We start from the raw sequence: 12787 nt of genomic DNA on the forward strand, positions 1-12787 counted from the left end.
GCCGGGCCCCGGAGGCGCCCCGGAGAGACCCCGCTGCGTCCCCCGCGCCACGCCGGGGAGGCCCCGCTGCGTCTCCGGAGACATCCCGGAGAGACCCCGGAAGGGCCCCCGAGACCTCCCGGAGACGGCCCAAACGGGCCCCAGAAACACCCTGGAGAGACCCCAARCAGGCCCCAGAGACGCCCTGCAGAGACCCCAAACAGGTCCCAGAGATGTCCTGGAGAGACCCTGCTGCATCCCCAGAGATATCCCGGAGAGACCCTGGAAGGGCCCCCGAGACAGCCCAAACGGGCCCCAGAGATGCCCTGGAGAGACCCCGCTGCATCCCCAGAGACATCCCGGAGAGACCCCAGAAGGGCCCCGGAGACACTTTGCAGAGACCGCTCTGCGTCCCCTGAGACCTCCCAGAGAGACCCCAGAAGGCCCCGGAGACACCCTGCACAGACCCTGCTGCATCCCCCGGGTCGCTGCAGAGAGACCCCACTGAGATTCTGCAGGGCCTCAGGAGACACCCCAGAGAGACCCTCAAAAGGGCCCCGCAGACACCCCAGAGAGACCCTGCTGCATCTCCTAGGACATCCTGGAGAGACCCCGCTGAATCCCTGGAGACAACCTGGAGACACCCCACATGGGCCCCAGAGACACCCTGGGATGTCCCCAGATGGCCCCTCACACACCCTACGGAGACCCCACGCAGCCCCCTGCGCCCCCAGTGTACCCCAGAGTGACCCCGCTGGACCCCTGCTTTCCCTGAGATGCTCCATGGTGGCCTTGCACGTGTCTCCTGCATCCCAAGAGGCCCCACAGGAGCCTCTTGGGCACCCCAGAGCGATGCCAAAGGGGCCTCCAAGCCCCCCCAAAGCAATGACTGCCTGGGTCCCTTGAGCTACCCCTCCCTGCAGGGGACCCCTGCACTCCTGAGACACCCCGCGGTGACCCCAAAACAGGGGGCAGCCCCACCGCCCGCACTGGCACCCACGGGTGCTCCCCACGGAGCACTGTGGACACCCCAGCCCTGCCCCGAGGGGCGAGGACCCCCGGCGGCTGCAGGCGCCCCGCGCTGCCTGCCCTCGCCACCAGGCCCACAGCAGATCTGGGGCCGGCGGGTCCCGTCTCCATCCCTTCCCGTGGCACAGCACCAGCCGGGTCTGGGAAGAAGGTCCTGGGCATTTGGTGAGGAAATAGGTGGTGGGACCAGAAGGGGACGTGCTGGCCGATTCCATCCCATGGCACGGCCATGGGACCGYCAAGTCCCGGGCGCATCCTCCGCATGTGCCGCGTAGCGGGAGGATGTCCTCCGTGCCTCCTTCGCCCCGGCGCTGGCAGAGAGCAGCAGGCCTTTCCCTGGGATCCCGCAGCTCCGGAGGGAACTGCACGGTGACTTCCAAGGAGATGCAGCCCCGGGGCTGCAAATGAGACAGCTCCTGAGCCAGGACAGAGGCCGGAGAAGGAACTTGGAGGATGGGTGGCCACACGCTGCTTTTTTGGCTCGGTTTGCCGAGAGCTGCTCCGGCTCCTTGCAGCAGCCGCCCGCTGGCACTGGAAGGTCGCGGCGCTCCCGGCGGGCCGGCGGCTGCTGACGCTGCAGCGCGGGGCGCTCCACCGTGGCGGCTGTCCTTCGGGAGCGTCCTCYRGCMGCGRCGGCRGGGCTGGGAGCGGGCGGCGGGCGGGAGCCTAGGGCTGCACCAGGAGACGGTGCTGCGGCGCTCGGGAGCTGCCGAGGGCTGCCGGCCCGGCGGACGCGCTGGCGGGGATTGCGCCGCTTTGCTCCGGGGATGCAGGAGGAGATGGCGAACATCGGCCGGCAGAGGAGAGAGCCTGCTCCTGGAATGTGGGCCGGGAAAGCAATGCTCTTGCAGCCCCGGCTCCACCAGCACCCACGGGGGCAGAGGGACCCCTGCCCAGGGCAGCCGGTGAAACACCAGCCCCAGCACCTCCTCCAGTGTCCCCCAGCACCCGTGGGTGCCGGGTGGGGAAGCCAGTCCTGCCGGGGGTATCCCTGGAGCAGGGGGATTTGCATCCGTGCCGCTTCTGTCTCCAGCTGCAGCTGCTGACGGAAAACAGTATGGGAAAGCCACTAAGAAATGGAGCAGGAAAGCACGGAGCAGGGAGGGAGGATTCCCCGGGGAGCCAGGCCCAGCGCAGAGCTGGCGGGTGAACTCCCTGGGGCCACCCCGAGGCAGCCGCTCCACTCGGGCAGTGTCTCTCGCACACTGCACTCTTGCTCGTGCACCGGGTAGGCTGTCCTTCCCTGGGGACCGGGAGAGGCCCAGAGGCAGCCAAGTCCCACAGACGCACAGACGCCGCTTGGCCCGGCCGATTCCTGCAGCACGAGCTCCTGCCTAGCACGGCRGCACCGTCTTCGGGTTAATATTYGACRCCCGCGCGCTCTCCTCTCCCGCCCCGCTTGGGCTCCCGGTCGCGCATCCTGCGCCCCATTGCACCCCATCCCTGCGACCCATCCGTGTCGAGGGGGCTGCTCCCGGCAGCACCCGCCGCTTTCTCCCAGAGCCTCCCGAGGGCTGCGAGGGCCCGGGTGCGTCCTCCTTCCAGGAGCTCGGGGGCTGACGGAGGAGCGGAGCTGGCTGCGCGCGGAGCCGGCTCCTCTGCCGAGGAGAGCGGTTGCGGAGAGAGCAAGAGGCGAGGGCTGCCCCTCCTTCCCCCCGGGAGCCACGCTTCCGCAGAGGCTGCGCCGCCGGCCCCCGCCTGCRCTGCACCCGCCCGCGTGGCAACTACGCCTGCGCCCCGGCTCCCGCCTGCAAGCCGGACCCGAACCCAAACCCGAACCGGGCCCCAGCTATGCTTCCCGGCCTGGCCTCGGACCTGCCTCGGTGCCGTGGGCTGCTGGCTGAGCCCTGCGCTGCATCCGGCCTGGGCACCGTCTCTGGCCCACATCCGGACCGGCTGTGCCGCTCTGCCCTGCATCCCGGTTCCTTGTTGGGACTTGGCTGCTCGCGCCAGCCTCGTCAGCCCACTCTGGTCCCGGCTTGCCTTCCCTGCAGAGCAGCCGGCCCCCTCTGCGCCCTGACACTGCCGGGGCCGTGCTGTTCCCTGCAGAGACTGGGGTGTCCACCCAGCTGTGCACTCCTCAGCTCAGCACCCATCCAGCTGTGCACCCATCCAGCCCAGCATCCATCCAGCCCTGCACTTGTCCAGCCCAGCATTCACCCAGCTGTGCACCCATTCAGACCAGTGTCCATCCAGCTGTGCACCCATCCAGCCCAGCCTCCATCCAGCTGTGCATCCCTCAGCCCAGCCTCCATCCAGCTGTGCACCCGTCCAGCCCAGCATCCATGCAGGCACCCACCCAGCCCAGAATCCATCTATCTATGCACTCGTCCATCCCGGCGTCCATCCTTCCATGCCCCCATCCAGCCCACTGTCCACGTGTCACCGGTGTCACTAGCTCGTCACCCACTGCCCCGTGTGGTCGCCTGGTCCCTTGTGGCTGCGACGGGGCAGCGGTGGGCAGCGGTGACCCTGCCCCCCCCCCGGCCACGGGGGTCTCCAGGAGGGCTCAGCCTGAGGCGATGGGGGCACTCCGGGGCCCCGCACCTCCCAGCGGCCGCGTGCCGTTCCCACCCGCCGGCTCTCTCCCGCTTCCAGGCAGCATTAGCCGGCTCGGCGGAGCCCCCGGGGACGGTGCGTTCCTCCGCCTGGGCTCGGCCCCGGGGGGAGCTTTGTTCTGCAGCCCGGCTCCGCCGCCGAGCTAATGGGGCCTTAATGGAARGCAGCGCGGCGGAGGGGAGGCAGGGAGAGGCGCGGGGCCGCGCCGGCCGCCGGACCGCTGCCCCTCCTGCCCCCTCCTGCCCTCGCCACCCCGGCTTGCCCGCGCTCCGGGCGTGCAGATGCCCCGCAGCCTCCTTGAGGGGCAGGGGGAAGGCGCCGGCCGGGGGTCCGGGGCGGCTGCAAGCCCTGCTGCAGCCCCTCGCCCTGCCCGGGCAGCAGCGCCCCGGTCCCGGCACGACAGCGGCGCTGGGGGTGCGGGATGCTGCGGCAGGGCAACGGGGGTCTCCGCGCTCAGCCCTGCCTCCGCACCAGCCTCCCCGCTGCACGGGGGGTGCCAGCGGGCGGCGGAGGGGCTCGAGGCCGGGCCGGGAATCGGGGACGGAGGCGGCGGAGGCCGGGAGTGGGAGGAGGGGGGGGTCTCGCTCGCGCTCGCCTCCCCCCCCAGATGGGTTTTATCGACGGGCTGCTCTCTCCCTCCCGCTAATGGGTTTGCGCAGAGCCCCGCTGGGACGCTGCCATCGCCTCCGCTCGGGTAAGTGCCGGGGTGGGGCTGAGCCGGAAGGGGAGGGAGTCCATTTACCGCCTCCCCGGGGCCCGCGGGGTCCCCGGGGACCCCCCTCCTCCCCTTCCCCGCCGACACGGGGCAGCAAAGGTGTTTCCAGAAGCCCAGAGCCGGCCGGGCTGGATGTGGCCCCAGCATGCGGGGTCAGCCCTGGCGCAGGTGCCCCTTGCAGGCGGGCTCATGCCTCGAATCCCGCGGGATGCCTGCTTCTCCCATGAGCCACAAAGGCGCCGGGATCCAAGCACCGGGATGGGGGAAACCCGGAGCCCAGGCTCTGCCCTGCCGGATTTGGGGCGGCATCGAGCGGAGGCCACCAGCCGCTCGGCTCCAGTGCCGGGGCTCCCGGGTCTGTGCTGGCAACAGAGCCCCGGGGTCCGGCCCTGGGAYGGGCTCAGGGAGGCGCAGGGGAACGGGGCTTTCGGCTCGGGGCGCCCGGGCCCTGCCAMGCAGTGCCAGCGCACCAAGGCCACCCCACGCCGTGCCACCCCACGCTGTGCCGCACCGCTCGGCGTGTGCCATCCGTGCCATCTAGTGGGGGAAGGCCAGAAGGCAGCCGGGCACCCCGCCGTGCACGCACCCTTGGGGGGCCCGGCCCCTGCCCTGGGACCCCCTGCTCCAGCTGCAAGCTGGTGCCAGGGAAGCGCAGCCATCCGGCACGGCGGAGCAGACCCCGCAGGGCTCAGACACCTGGGCTCCCCGCGCCCGGGGTGAGGGACCAGCTAGAGATGCCCCCCCAATTGGGGTGCTCGCCCCCACACCCCCCTCCCCGGTCCTTCCCCAACGCCGGCCCTGCAAGCCCCCCGGCTGGACGGTGCCCGTGGGCCCAGGCTGCCCTCACACCGCGTGGGGAGGGGGCTGCAGCGACCCGACCCCCCCTCCTGCCCCTCTGCAGGGTCTTCCCAGGGTCCAAGCAAGCAGCTACGGCCCCCAGCCCCGTTTCCCATGGGCCAGGGCCGAGGGGGGGCTCAGCCCACGTGCCCCCCGCCCCATCRCTGCCGGGGGGCCGCAGCCAAACGCCCGAGCCTCGGAAGCAAAGGCGCCGCCGCCACTCAGACTCCGCTCGAGCGCAGCCGGCGGCGACTTTAGTTCCTGCTTTATTGCGAAAAGAGTCCGTGGGGGGCCCGCTCGCCCCGGCCCCAAGCGCCCCCCGGGGAGCCGCGCTGCGCCCAGGGCTTTCCAGCGGGGCGATGCCGAGCCCGCGGCGGGGGAGCGGTGCCGAGGGCTCCCTCTCCCTGCGGGGTCCCGGGGTCTTGCGGGGCAGGGGGGAAGCGCCCAGCAGTTTGTTGGGGCGAGAGCCGTGGTGCTAGGAGGGGCTGTGGGTGCTGTGGGAGCCTCCGCTGTCCCCCGCGCCCAGCCGGGGGCTGGCCAAAGTGTCCGGGCTGGCAGCAGTGGGTTGCGTGTCCTGGCCGGAGGTCTCTGCCCCCAAGGGCTCCGGGGAGGCACCCGCTGCTCGTTCCTGCCGGGAGGAAGTGTCCGGACCAGCAGCCCCGTGGTCCTGGGAAGCCCAGCTCCCACCCTGGCCGGGCAGCAGTCCTGGGAGCAGCCCTTCGTCCCGGGGCTGAGCCGGCACCGGGGCGCTCTGCTCCGGCTGGCCGGGGCTCGCAGCGACTCCTCCGTCCTCCGGCACCTCGTCCTCGTGGGCTGGCTCCGGCTCCGCCGTGGCCCCGGCACCCGGTTCTCCCTGCGCAGCCGCCGGCTGGACCTGCTGGTGACACATGGGGCAGGTGTCCTGCACGTAGAGCCACTTGCGGAGGCAGGCGCCGTGGAAGAAGTGGTTGCAGGGGGTGATCACGGCCACCTGCATGTCCTGCGGGCAGAGAGAGGACGTCACCGCGGAGTGAGGGCAGAGCTCAGCGCTGGCGGGGTGCAGGCTCTTACCGTCTGTGCCAGTCTCCCAGCAGGGCCAGGGACCGGCTCCCTCCTTCCCCCAGTAAATCCAAGGGGTGTCTGGGGCTGGGATATGCGCCCTGCTGCCTGCCTCTCTCTGGGGGGGTTTCAGCCCTCCTCCTGCCCTGTCCGGAGCGGCGGAGGCTGCAGGATGAGCACGTCTCACGGGCTGCAGGCAAGCTGGGCTTGGAGCTAGGCATGGAAGGGAAGTGGGGACTGGGCCAAAGCTCTCGCGGCACGCTCAGGAGGAAAGATCCCAAAAGGCAAAGACCTTGCCCCATCCTCAGAGGGGCACAGCAGGATCTTCCAGCTCTGCTAGCCCTCCTGGAGACCCTGGTAGCCCTCCTGGTGCCCGGGGACGGCAGGGAAGGGGGAGCAGGCGCTCGGGGCCAGCCGGGACCCTGCGAGGAGAGCACAGCGGGCGAGCAGCGGGCTCACCTGGAAGCAGATGGCACACACGTCGTTGTGGTCCCGCAGCTGCCCGCGCGTGGCCCTGGGCAGGGAGTTGATCTTCTTCGCCGCCTCGCGGCGGAGCAGGAAGCTCTTCCAGCCCGACTGGGCGCGCAGCCAGACGTTGAAGTAGGAGTGGATGATGATGACGGAGGCGCCCATCCAGCTCCACTCGCCGAAGAGGGACTCCCAGGTGCCGTAGCCCACCACGCACACGGCCACCAGGAACTCCAGCACCCGGCTCACCGCGTTCACGTAGTAGATGATCTCGTCCATGCGCTCCAGCGGCGTGTCCTGGAACAGCTCCACCATGAAGAGCGCGTAGATGAAGAGCGTGCCCATCACCTGGCGGACAGCGGGGACAGCGCGTTGGTGGCGGCGGCCAGCCGGCTGCCGGACCACACACCGCGACCCGGTGCCCATCCCCGCGGGCTGCGCACACCCGCGGGAACACGGCCCGTCGCGTGCGGCAGCCAGGCAATGCCCCGGGGAAGGGGGAGGCCACAGCTCTGCCCGCTCCCTCTCGCTGGTGCAGGGGGCTCCTGGGGCCAGTGGTAGGGGACAGATTTATGCCAACACAGGACAAGGGACAGGCAGGGGCTGCAGGGCCAGGACGGAGGGAGCAAAACCATTCCGGGAGGCCGAGCAAGGCGTCTCTGGGACAGCGACGGACCCCTGGGGCTGGGGCCCCCCTGTACCTGCAGAGAGGTGAGCATGCAGCTGGAGACCAGGATCAGCAGCCAGAAATCCAGGTGGAAGAAGTGCGCGATCTTGTAGGCCATGAAGCAAGGGAAAACCAGCAAGAAGAGGCACATGCTGACACCGCGGAAATGCTTCCAAGGGCTCCTAGGGAAGGTGCAGGTCAGCAACGTGGTGCCGCCCCAGGCCTGGCCGGCAGGACCCCCACACCCCCAGCCGCCACGCTGCGGACAGGGGCACCCACTGCCCCCGGGACTGTGTCCTCCGGGACCTGTCCTCCAGCACTGTATCCTCCCGAGAGCGGGCAGAGAGGATCCAAGAGGAGCTGGAGGGCCAGGGAGCCACCATGCAGGGCACCGGTCCTCGCGAAGCAGGACTGGATGCACAGGCTGGTGCTGGGCAAGGGGAAATAAAGGGAGGCTCGTGGGTCCGGCCAGCTCGGACGTGTCTGGTCCACAGTCCCAGCTCCAGGGACACCACGGTGTCCAGGACAGGTCTCGGCAGGCTGGGGGAACGGGGCAGCACTCCCAAGTCTGGAGAAAACCTGACCGGGAGACAGGGGCATCCCGGCTGCACGCTGGGATCACGGTACCCAATTTGGTTCTTCTTTGAGGGCGAGAGGATAACCCTGAGCCTGGAAAGAAACCCCAGCGCTGCTCTGCCGAGCCTCCTCCCGGCTCCTATGCGGCAAACTGTGCACCCTTGGGCAGGGCTGGTCCTGGGGCCGGGCCAGGCAGCAGGATGGGGCCGGATCCTGCCGCTCTTCCCCAAGTACTGAGAGAAGAGGCCAGTACCTGTTGCGGGAGGCCCCCAGCGCCAGCACGATGGGGTCAGCTATCTCGATCATGGACTGCAGCGTGGAGGTCACCACGATGAAGAGGATGATGCTGAGGAGGAAGGTCCGCTGGAGGATCTGCAGGTCGAGCAGCCCCGTCTGCAGCGCCAGCAGCAGCAGCGTCACCCCCTCCGTCACCCCCCTGCGAGAAGCGGGGCGTGAGGCCGGGGTGCGAGCACGCACACACGGCACCGCGCACAGCCTGACTGGCGCGGGGACGTACACCGCCCGTCAGCCTGGGCACAGCCGGGAAAGGGGGCACCCGGACCTCCGCGGCCGGCCCTGCCGCCTTTGCACGGCGCACGGGCCCCGTTTCCACCTTCAGGGCAGCTCTCCGCTCGGCCACGGCAGCTCATCCAGCTGGGCTGGCAGCACGACCCACCCATGGAAAGAAACAGCCTGGAGCAGGACCGGCAGCTTGGACAGGCTGGGCCAGAGCCAGCAGCACGCGGCACAGCTCTGGCTTCATCCCAGCAGCATCCAGGTGGCACCTCATCCCTGCAGGACCTACCCCCAGGTGGCACCTCATCCCTGCAGGACCTACCCCAACCCTGGATCTGCTCCTCACAACACCCACGTGCTCCCCAATCTCTCCTGCATGGGGCTCTGGGGTGCAAACTGTCAAGAACAAGGAAATTCTCCGGCTGTTCAGCACCGCAGAGACGTGCCAACTACCCGCAGCTCTCCGCGCGCCTCTGGCAGGGCAGGAGCCATCTCCCAGCCCGAGGAAGCTCGGGGCAGCCAAGGGGGCTCAGAGCCAGACCCACCACAGGGCTTGGGCAAGGGATGTCCCTGCTGCCTCCCATCGGAGGCAGGCGGCACCGGGATACCTGCTCCACCGCCCGCCCCGGCAGCTCGCCGCTGGGATGCCGAGCCCCAGGCCGCGGCGAGCGCCCGCGCAGGGCTCACCTGTGCATGACATTGCCGTTCTGGAAGGCACCGTAGCCCAGCAGGTAGAACTTGCAGAGGTTCAGCACGCCCAGGGCAAGGTAGGAGACGGTGAAGGTGAGGCCGACGAGGGAGTAGGGCGTGCTGCAGCACTCGGCCACGCTGCAACAGAGCCCGGCGTGAGCGCAGGCACCGAGCGAGGGTCTGCCGGGGCCGGGCAACTCCCCGGCGGTGCCGCGGCACAAACCCAGGCCAGGAGGGAACGCTCTCCAAAGCCCCGGGGGCTGCAGTCCCTCCTCTTCCTCCTCCTGCAGCCAAGGTGGAGGAAGGCAAAGCTCACAGAGCTGCTGCCTGCAGCTGCGCCCCAGCCGTACCCGGAGAGCGCATGCCCCGCGTGCCCCGGCTGCAGCGCGGCCCCGCGCTCCTACCTGCTGAGGAGGACGAAGAGCAGGCCCTGCTGGGCGAGGGGGCTGCTGGAGGAGGCCAGGAAGGAGGAGAGCCGCAGGGAGAAGAGCACCAGCCAGAACACGAGGAAGAGGAGCGGGACGGCCAGCTGGCTCCAGAGCGACACCCCCAGCGCGAGCAGCCTGTACGCCTCCAGCGCCTGCGGGGACGGGCCGTCAGCGGGGCAGCGGGGCCAGAGCCGCCGCCAGCACGCCTGGCTGAGAACCGCCAGCACTCAGGACACGCTGGGCTGCACCGGGCCCCGGCACTCAGGGCACGGGGCTGGCACAAAACAGCCTCCTCTCCCTCGCCCCTCTGGCTCTGAGCACGGGGGCGGTGGGCAAAGGCTGCCCACAGGAGTCGGGAACTCCTCCAGCCGCGCCAGGACCGCGGAGGTGGGCTGGGGGCCCTGCAGAGTCCCAGCTGGTCCCAGCGGAGCTCCAGGACATCGCTGGCTCTGGAGAGGCCAGGAGGCAGCGATGTGGCTCCGTATCTTCCCACGTGCATGGGAGAGGGGGGCACGGAGGGCCCGACACAGAGGGGACAACCTGGAGCGAACTCTGCACCAAGCTGGTCTCCCCTGAGCGGGACACCCTGGGCTCACACGGAGCATCCTGGAGGCTGCGTCGGAACAAGGCACCGCACGCCATCTCCCACCGCCGAGCCGGGGGCTCCTCCGCCCGAGGAAACGGACGGAGTTTCGGAGAGGCCGAGGTCTGGCGCTCACTCCCGCCCTCGCCCCTCCGAACCCGGCCCGGGAGGGCTGCGGCACAGCCCCACGCACCTGCGCCAGCTCCCTGCAGGCCACGGCAGCCAACTGGAAGGGCACGAGGATGTGGGAGGTGACGACGTAGAGCACCTCCAGCCCGGTGAGGACGGTGGCGAAGGTGTTGACCACGGGCAGCACGTGGAGGGGGAAGCCGCAGAGCCGGGCCAGCAAGGGCAGCAGCGGGGCGGAGAACAGCCACACTTGCTTGGTCCTCATCAGGAGCGAGCAGAGGGCGCACACGGAGACCTGGCCTGCGGAGGGGACGGGGGACGGCCTGGGCACGCAGGGAGGACGTGCGCCCTCCCCACGCCACCCCGCCTTTCCCCCCAGAGCCCCCGAGAAGCTCGGCACAAGCTCCGGGGAGACGCCAGGCTCCCGGACACGCGGGAGCGAGCCGCTGGCCGCGGCCGAGCTGGTTCGGACCGTCCCGCTCGGCAACCGCCACCCAGCACGCGATCCCGCGGGATGCCGGGAGAGCTGGGGCAACGAAGGAAACTTCTCCCCCGGGAGGGCACAATCCTCAACAGGGATCAGCCCTGCTTCGTCTGATCCCTCCCGGCTAAGGGGAGACACCGGCTTCACAGCCCGCGGAGGCAAGCCCAGGCTCTGCCCCGTCCGCAGCTCTGCAGCCCTTCCCCATTCCCGCAGGTCCCGGTGACCTGCCCGCCGTCGCCTGTTCCCCGGGGAGAGCCGGGGGCTTTCGCCTGCCGGAGGAGGGTGGCAGAGGGGCAGCTCGGGAGGGGTCTCACCTGCGAGAGCGGTGACGAAGCGGCCGAGCACAACGGGATCGTCATACACTGCACCCTGGAACTCGTACTCCAGCTCGCGGCGGATGTAGTCCCTGCCGGGAGAGAGGCTCAGCACCCGGCACCTGCCCAGCGCCCGGGAATGGCCCCGCCGCCTCCCGCGGTGCCAGGGCCACGCTTGCGGCACCGAGACTGCTCCGGGCAGCCCGGCAAAGGGGGGGGCATTTGCACCCTGCTGCGGAGAGCCTCGCCACGTCTCCCCCGCTGCATCACCACGAGGGAAGCAGGGGACCCGCGGGGATCTCCGGTCCTGCCCCCAACCGCACGTCCCGGCAGCCCCAGCTCCGGGGGCAGCGGGACCGGTTGTCCCATCTCCGGGCTGCACCCCGGGCACGGAGCAGACGCCAGGCTCCTGCCCCGGCCCCCCGCACGGCTCGCCCGCGGGGCTCACCTGGCCGTCTGGTGCCCCACGGAGAGCAGCAGCACCGTGAGGAGGTAGAGGTAGAGCTTCACCAGGGACCGCACTGGCAGCATCAGCATCACCACGCACAGCACGTGGCCTGGGCGGGAAGGAGAGCAGGAGGTGAGACGGCCCCGCCGAGCCCCCGGCCCCGTCGAGCCCCGGCCCGGGACCCTCCCTCCGGGAGGAAACCCCTCGTGGGGCAGGAGGAGCGGAGCAGGGGTCTCTTTTCTCCCCGCCTGCCGTAGCGGGATGAGCAGGGAACAGCCTGCTGCCAGGCAGCTCCCACCCGTGACGGCCACGGAGGAGCTACGCAGGGACGCGCAGGACAGCCCGGGATGCCAGGCTGCGCGCCAGCGCCTTCCCAGTCCCCTGCTTGCAACCACCCTTTGCCGCCGGTGCCGGGGGGCTGGCAGACAGGGCAACGTTTGCTCAGATAACGGCTGCGATTTCACCCACAAAAACATGTCCCGAAGCTGCCCGAGACGGGCACTCGGCAGGGCAGGAAAAAAAGCCAGCAAACCGGATAACCACGCGGCAGCAGCCCTCCACGAGAGCGGCCAGGCCGGGAGGGAAGGGAAGGGCCAGCACGGCGCGAGAGCCGGGCTCGGCCGTCGTCCTGCCGGAGCGCGGCCAACTCCAGCACCGCCGTGTCCCTCGCTACGGGGGGGGGGGGAGGCTGGCGGTTAAGCGGAAGAAGCTGGTGCTGAGACGGGGCCGAGCGGATGCACGGCGCATCCGTGCGGAGCATCGCCCAAGGGTCGAGGCTGGAAGGGGCCTCCGGAGGTGGGCTCGTCCGGCCCCCTCCGCCCCGAGCGGGGTCACCCGCACCGCCCGCCCCGGGGGCCCCCCTCACCCAGGCAGTAGGCGCTCCAGAGGGCGCGGGGCCGGAGGAAGGCGTCCCCGTGCTTGGGCCGCAGCAGGTCGGCCAGGGCCGCCGCGTCCCAGCGGTACAGCAGGTCCAGCAGCGCCAGCCCCGGCACCCGCAGCGCCACGTTGGCCACCGCCTCCAGCCGCGACATGGCCGCCCGCCGCCGGGGACCCCCTCTTGTGTGCTGCCCGGGGGGGGGACGGACAGATGGACCCCGTGTCCCCGCTCTGGATGTGGGGGGCGGGGGGGACAAGGGGGTCCCCGTGTCCTGGGTGTCCCCTTTGGGGGGGGCCCCCTGTGCCGGCCCCCTCTATAGGGGGGACGAAGGGGTCCCTTGCCCCAGGCCCCCTCTCTGGTGGGGACAGGGGGGTCCCCGTGTCCCGGGCCCCCTCCCTGCGGGGGGAGCCCTGTCCCCGGCCCCCTCTTCGGGGGAGGACGGGGGAGGAG

At 70.7% G+C, this 12787-nt stretch overlaps 1 protein-coding gene across 2 annotated transcripts; it reads right to left on the reverse strand.

The window, feature by feature from the left end:
- Window positions 1–5371: 5371 nt before the first annotated feature.
- LOC112968398 (RING finger protein 145-like) lies at window positions 5372–12754 on the reverse strand. Of its 2 annotated transcripts, none has more exons than XM_026070627.1 (10): window positions 12326–12754; window positions 11461–11569; window positions 11013–11104; window positions 10279–10514; window positions 9479–9654; window positions 9072–9212; window positions 8122–8214; window positions 7327–7474; window positions 6617–6973; window positions 5372–6098 (listed from the first exon to the last, which is right to left on the reverse strand). In XM_026070627.1, the coding sequence occupies exons 1-10, from the start codon at window positions 12489–12491 to the stop codon at window positions 5595–5597; spliced, it is 2022 nt and encodes a 673-aa protein (XP_025926412.1). In that variant the 5' UTR covers window positions 12492–12754; the 3' UTR covers window positions 5372–5594. The 2 variants fall into 2 exon arrangements, with proteins under 2 accessions (XP_025926412.1, XP_025926411.1); XM_026070626.1 differs by having other exon boundaries at window positions 8122–8304.
- Between the last annotated feature and the right edge of the window lie 33 nt (window positions 12755–12787).

Source organism: Apteryx rowi, unplaced genomic scaffold (genome assembly GCF_003343035.1).
Source record: "Apteryx rowi isolate R43461 unplaced genomic scaffold, aptRow1 scaffold_315, whole genome shotgun sequence".
Classification (NCBI taxonomy): Eukaryota; Metazoa; Chordata; class Aves; order Apterygiformes; family Apterygidae; genus Apteryx; species Apteryx rowi.

Bases quoted from the DNA above. Each gene is read 5' to 3' on its own strand.
- LOC112968398 (XM_026070626.1), bottom strand. From the start codon at position 12,491: ATGTCGCGGCTGGAGGCGGTGGCCAACGTGGCGCTGCGGGTGCCGGGG. The intron at 11,570-12,325 runs GTGAGGGGGGCC...CTTCCCGCCCAG, and splicing joins CTGGAGCGCCTACTGCCTGG to GCCACGTGCTGTGCGTGGTG. The intron at 11,105-11,460 runs GTGAGCCCCGCG...CTCTCCCGGCAG, and splicing joins GTGGGGCACCAGACGGCCAG to GGACTACATCCGCCGCGAGC.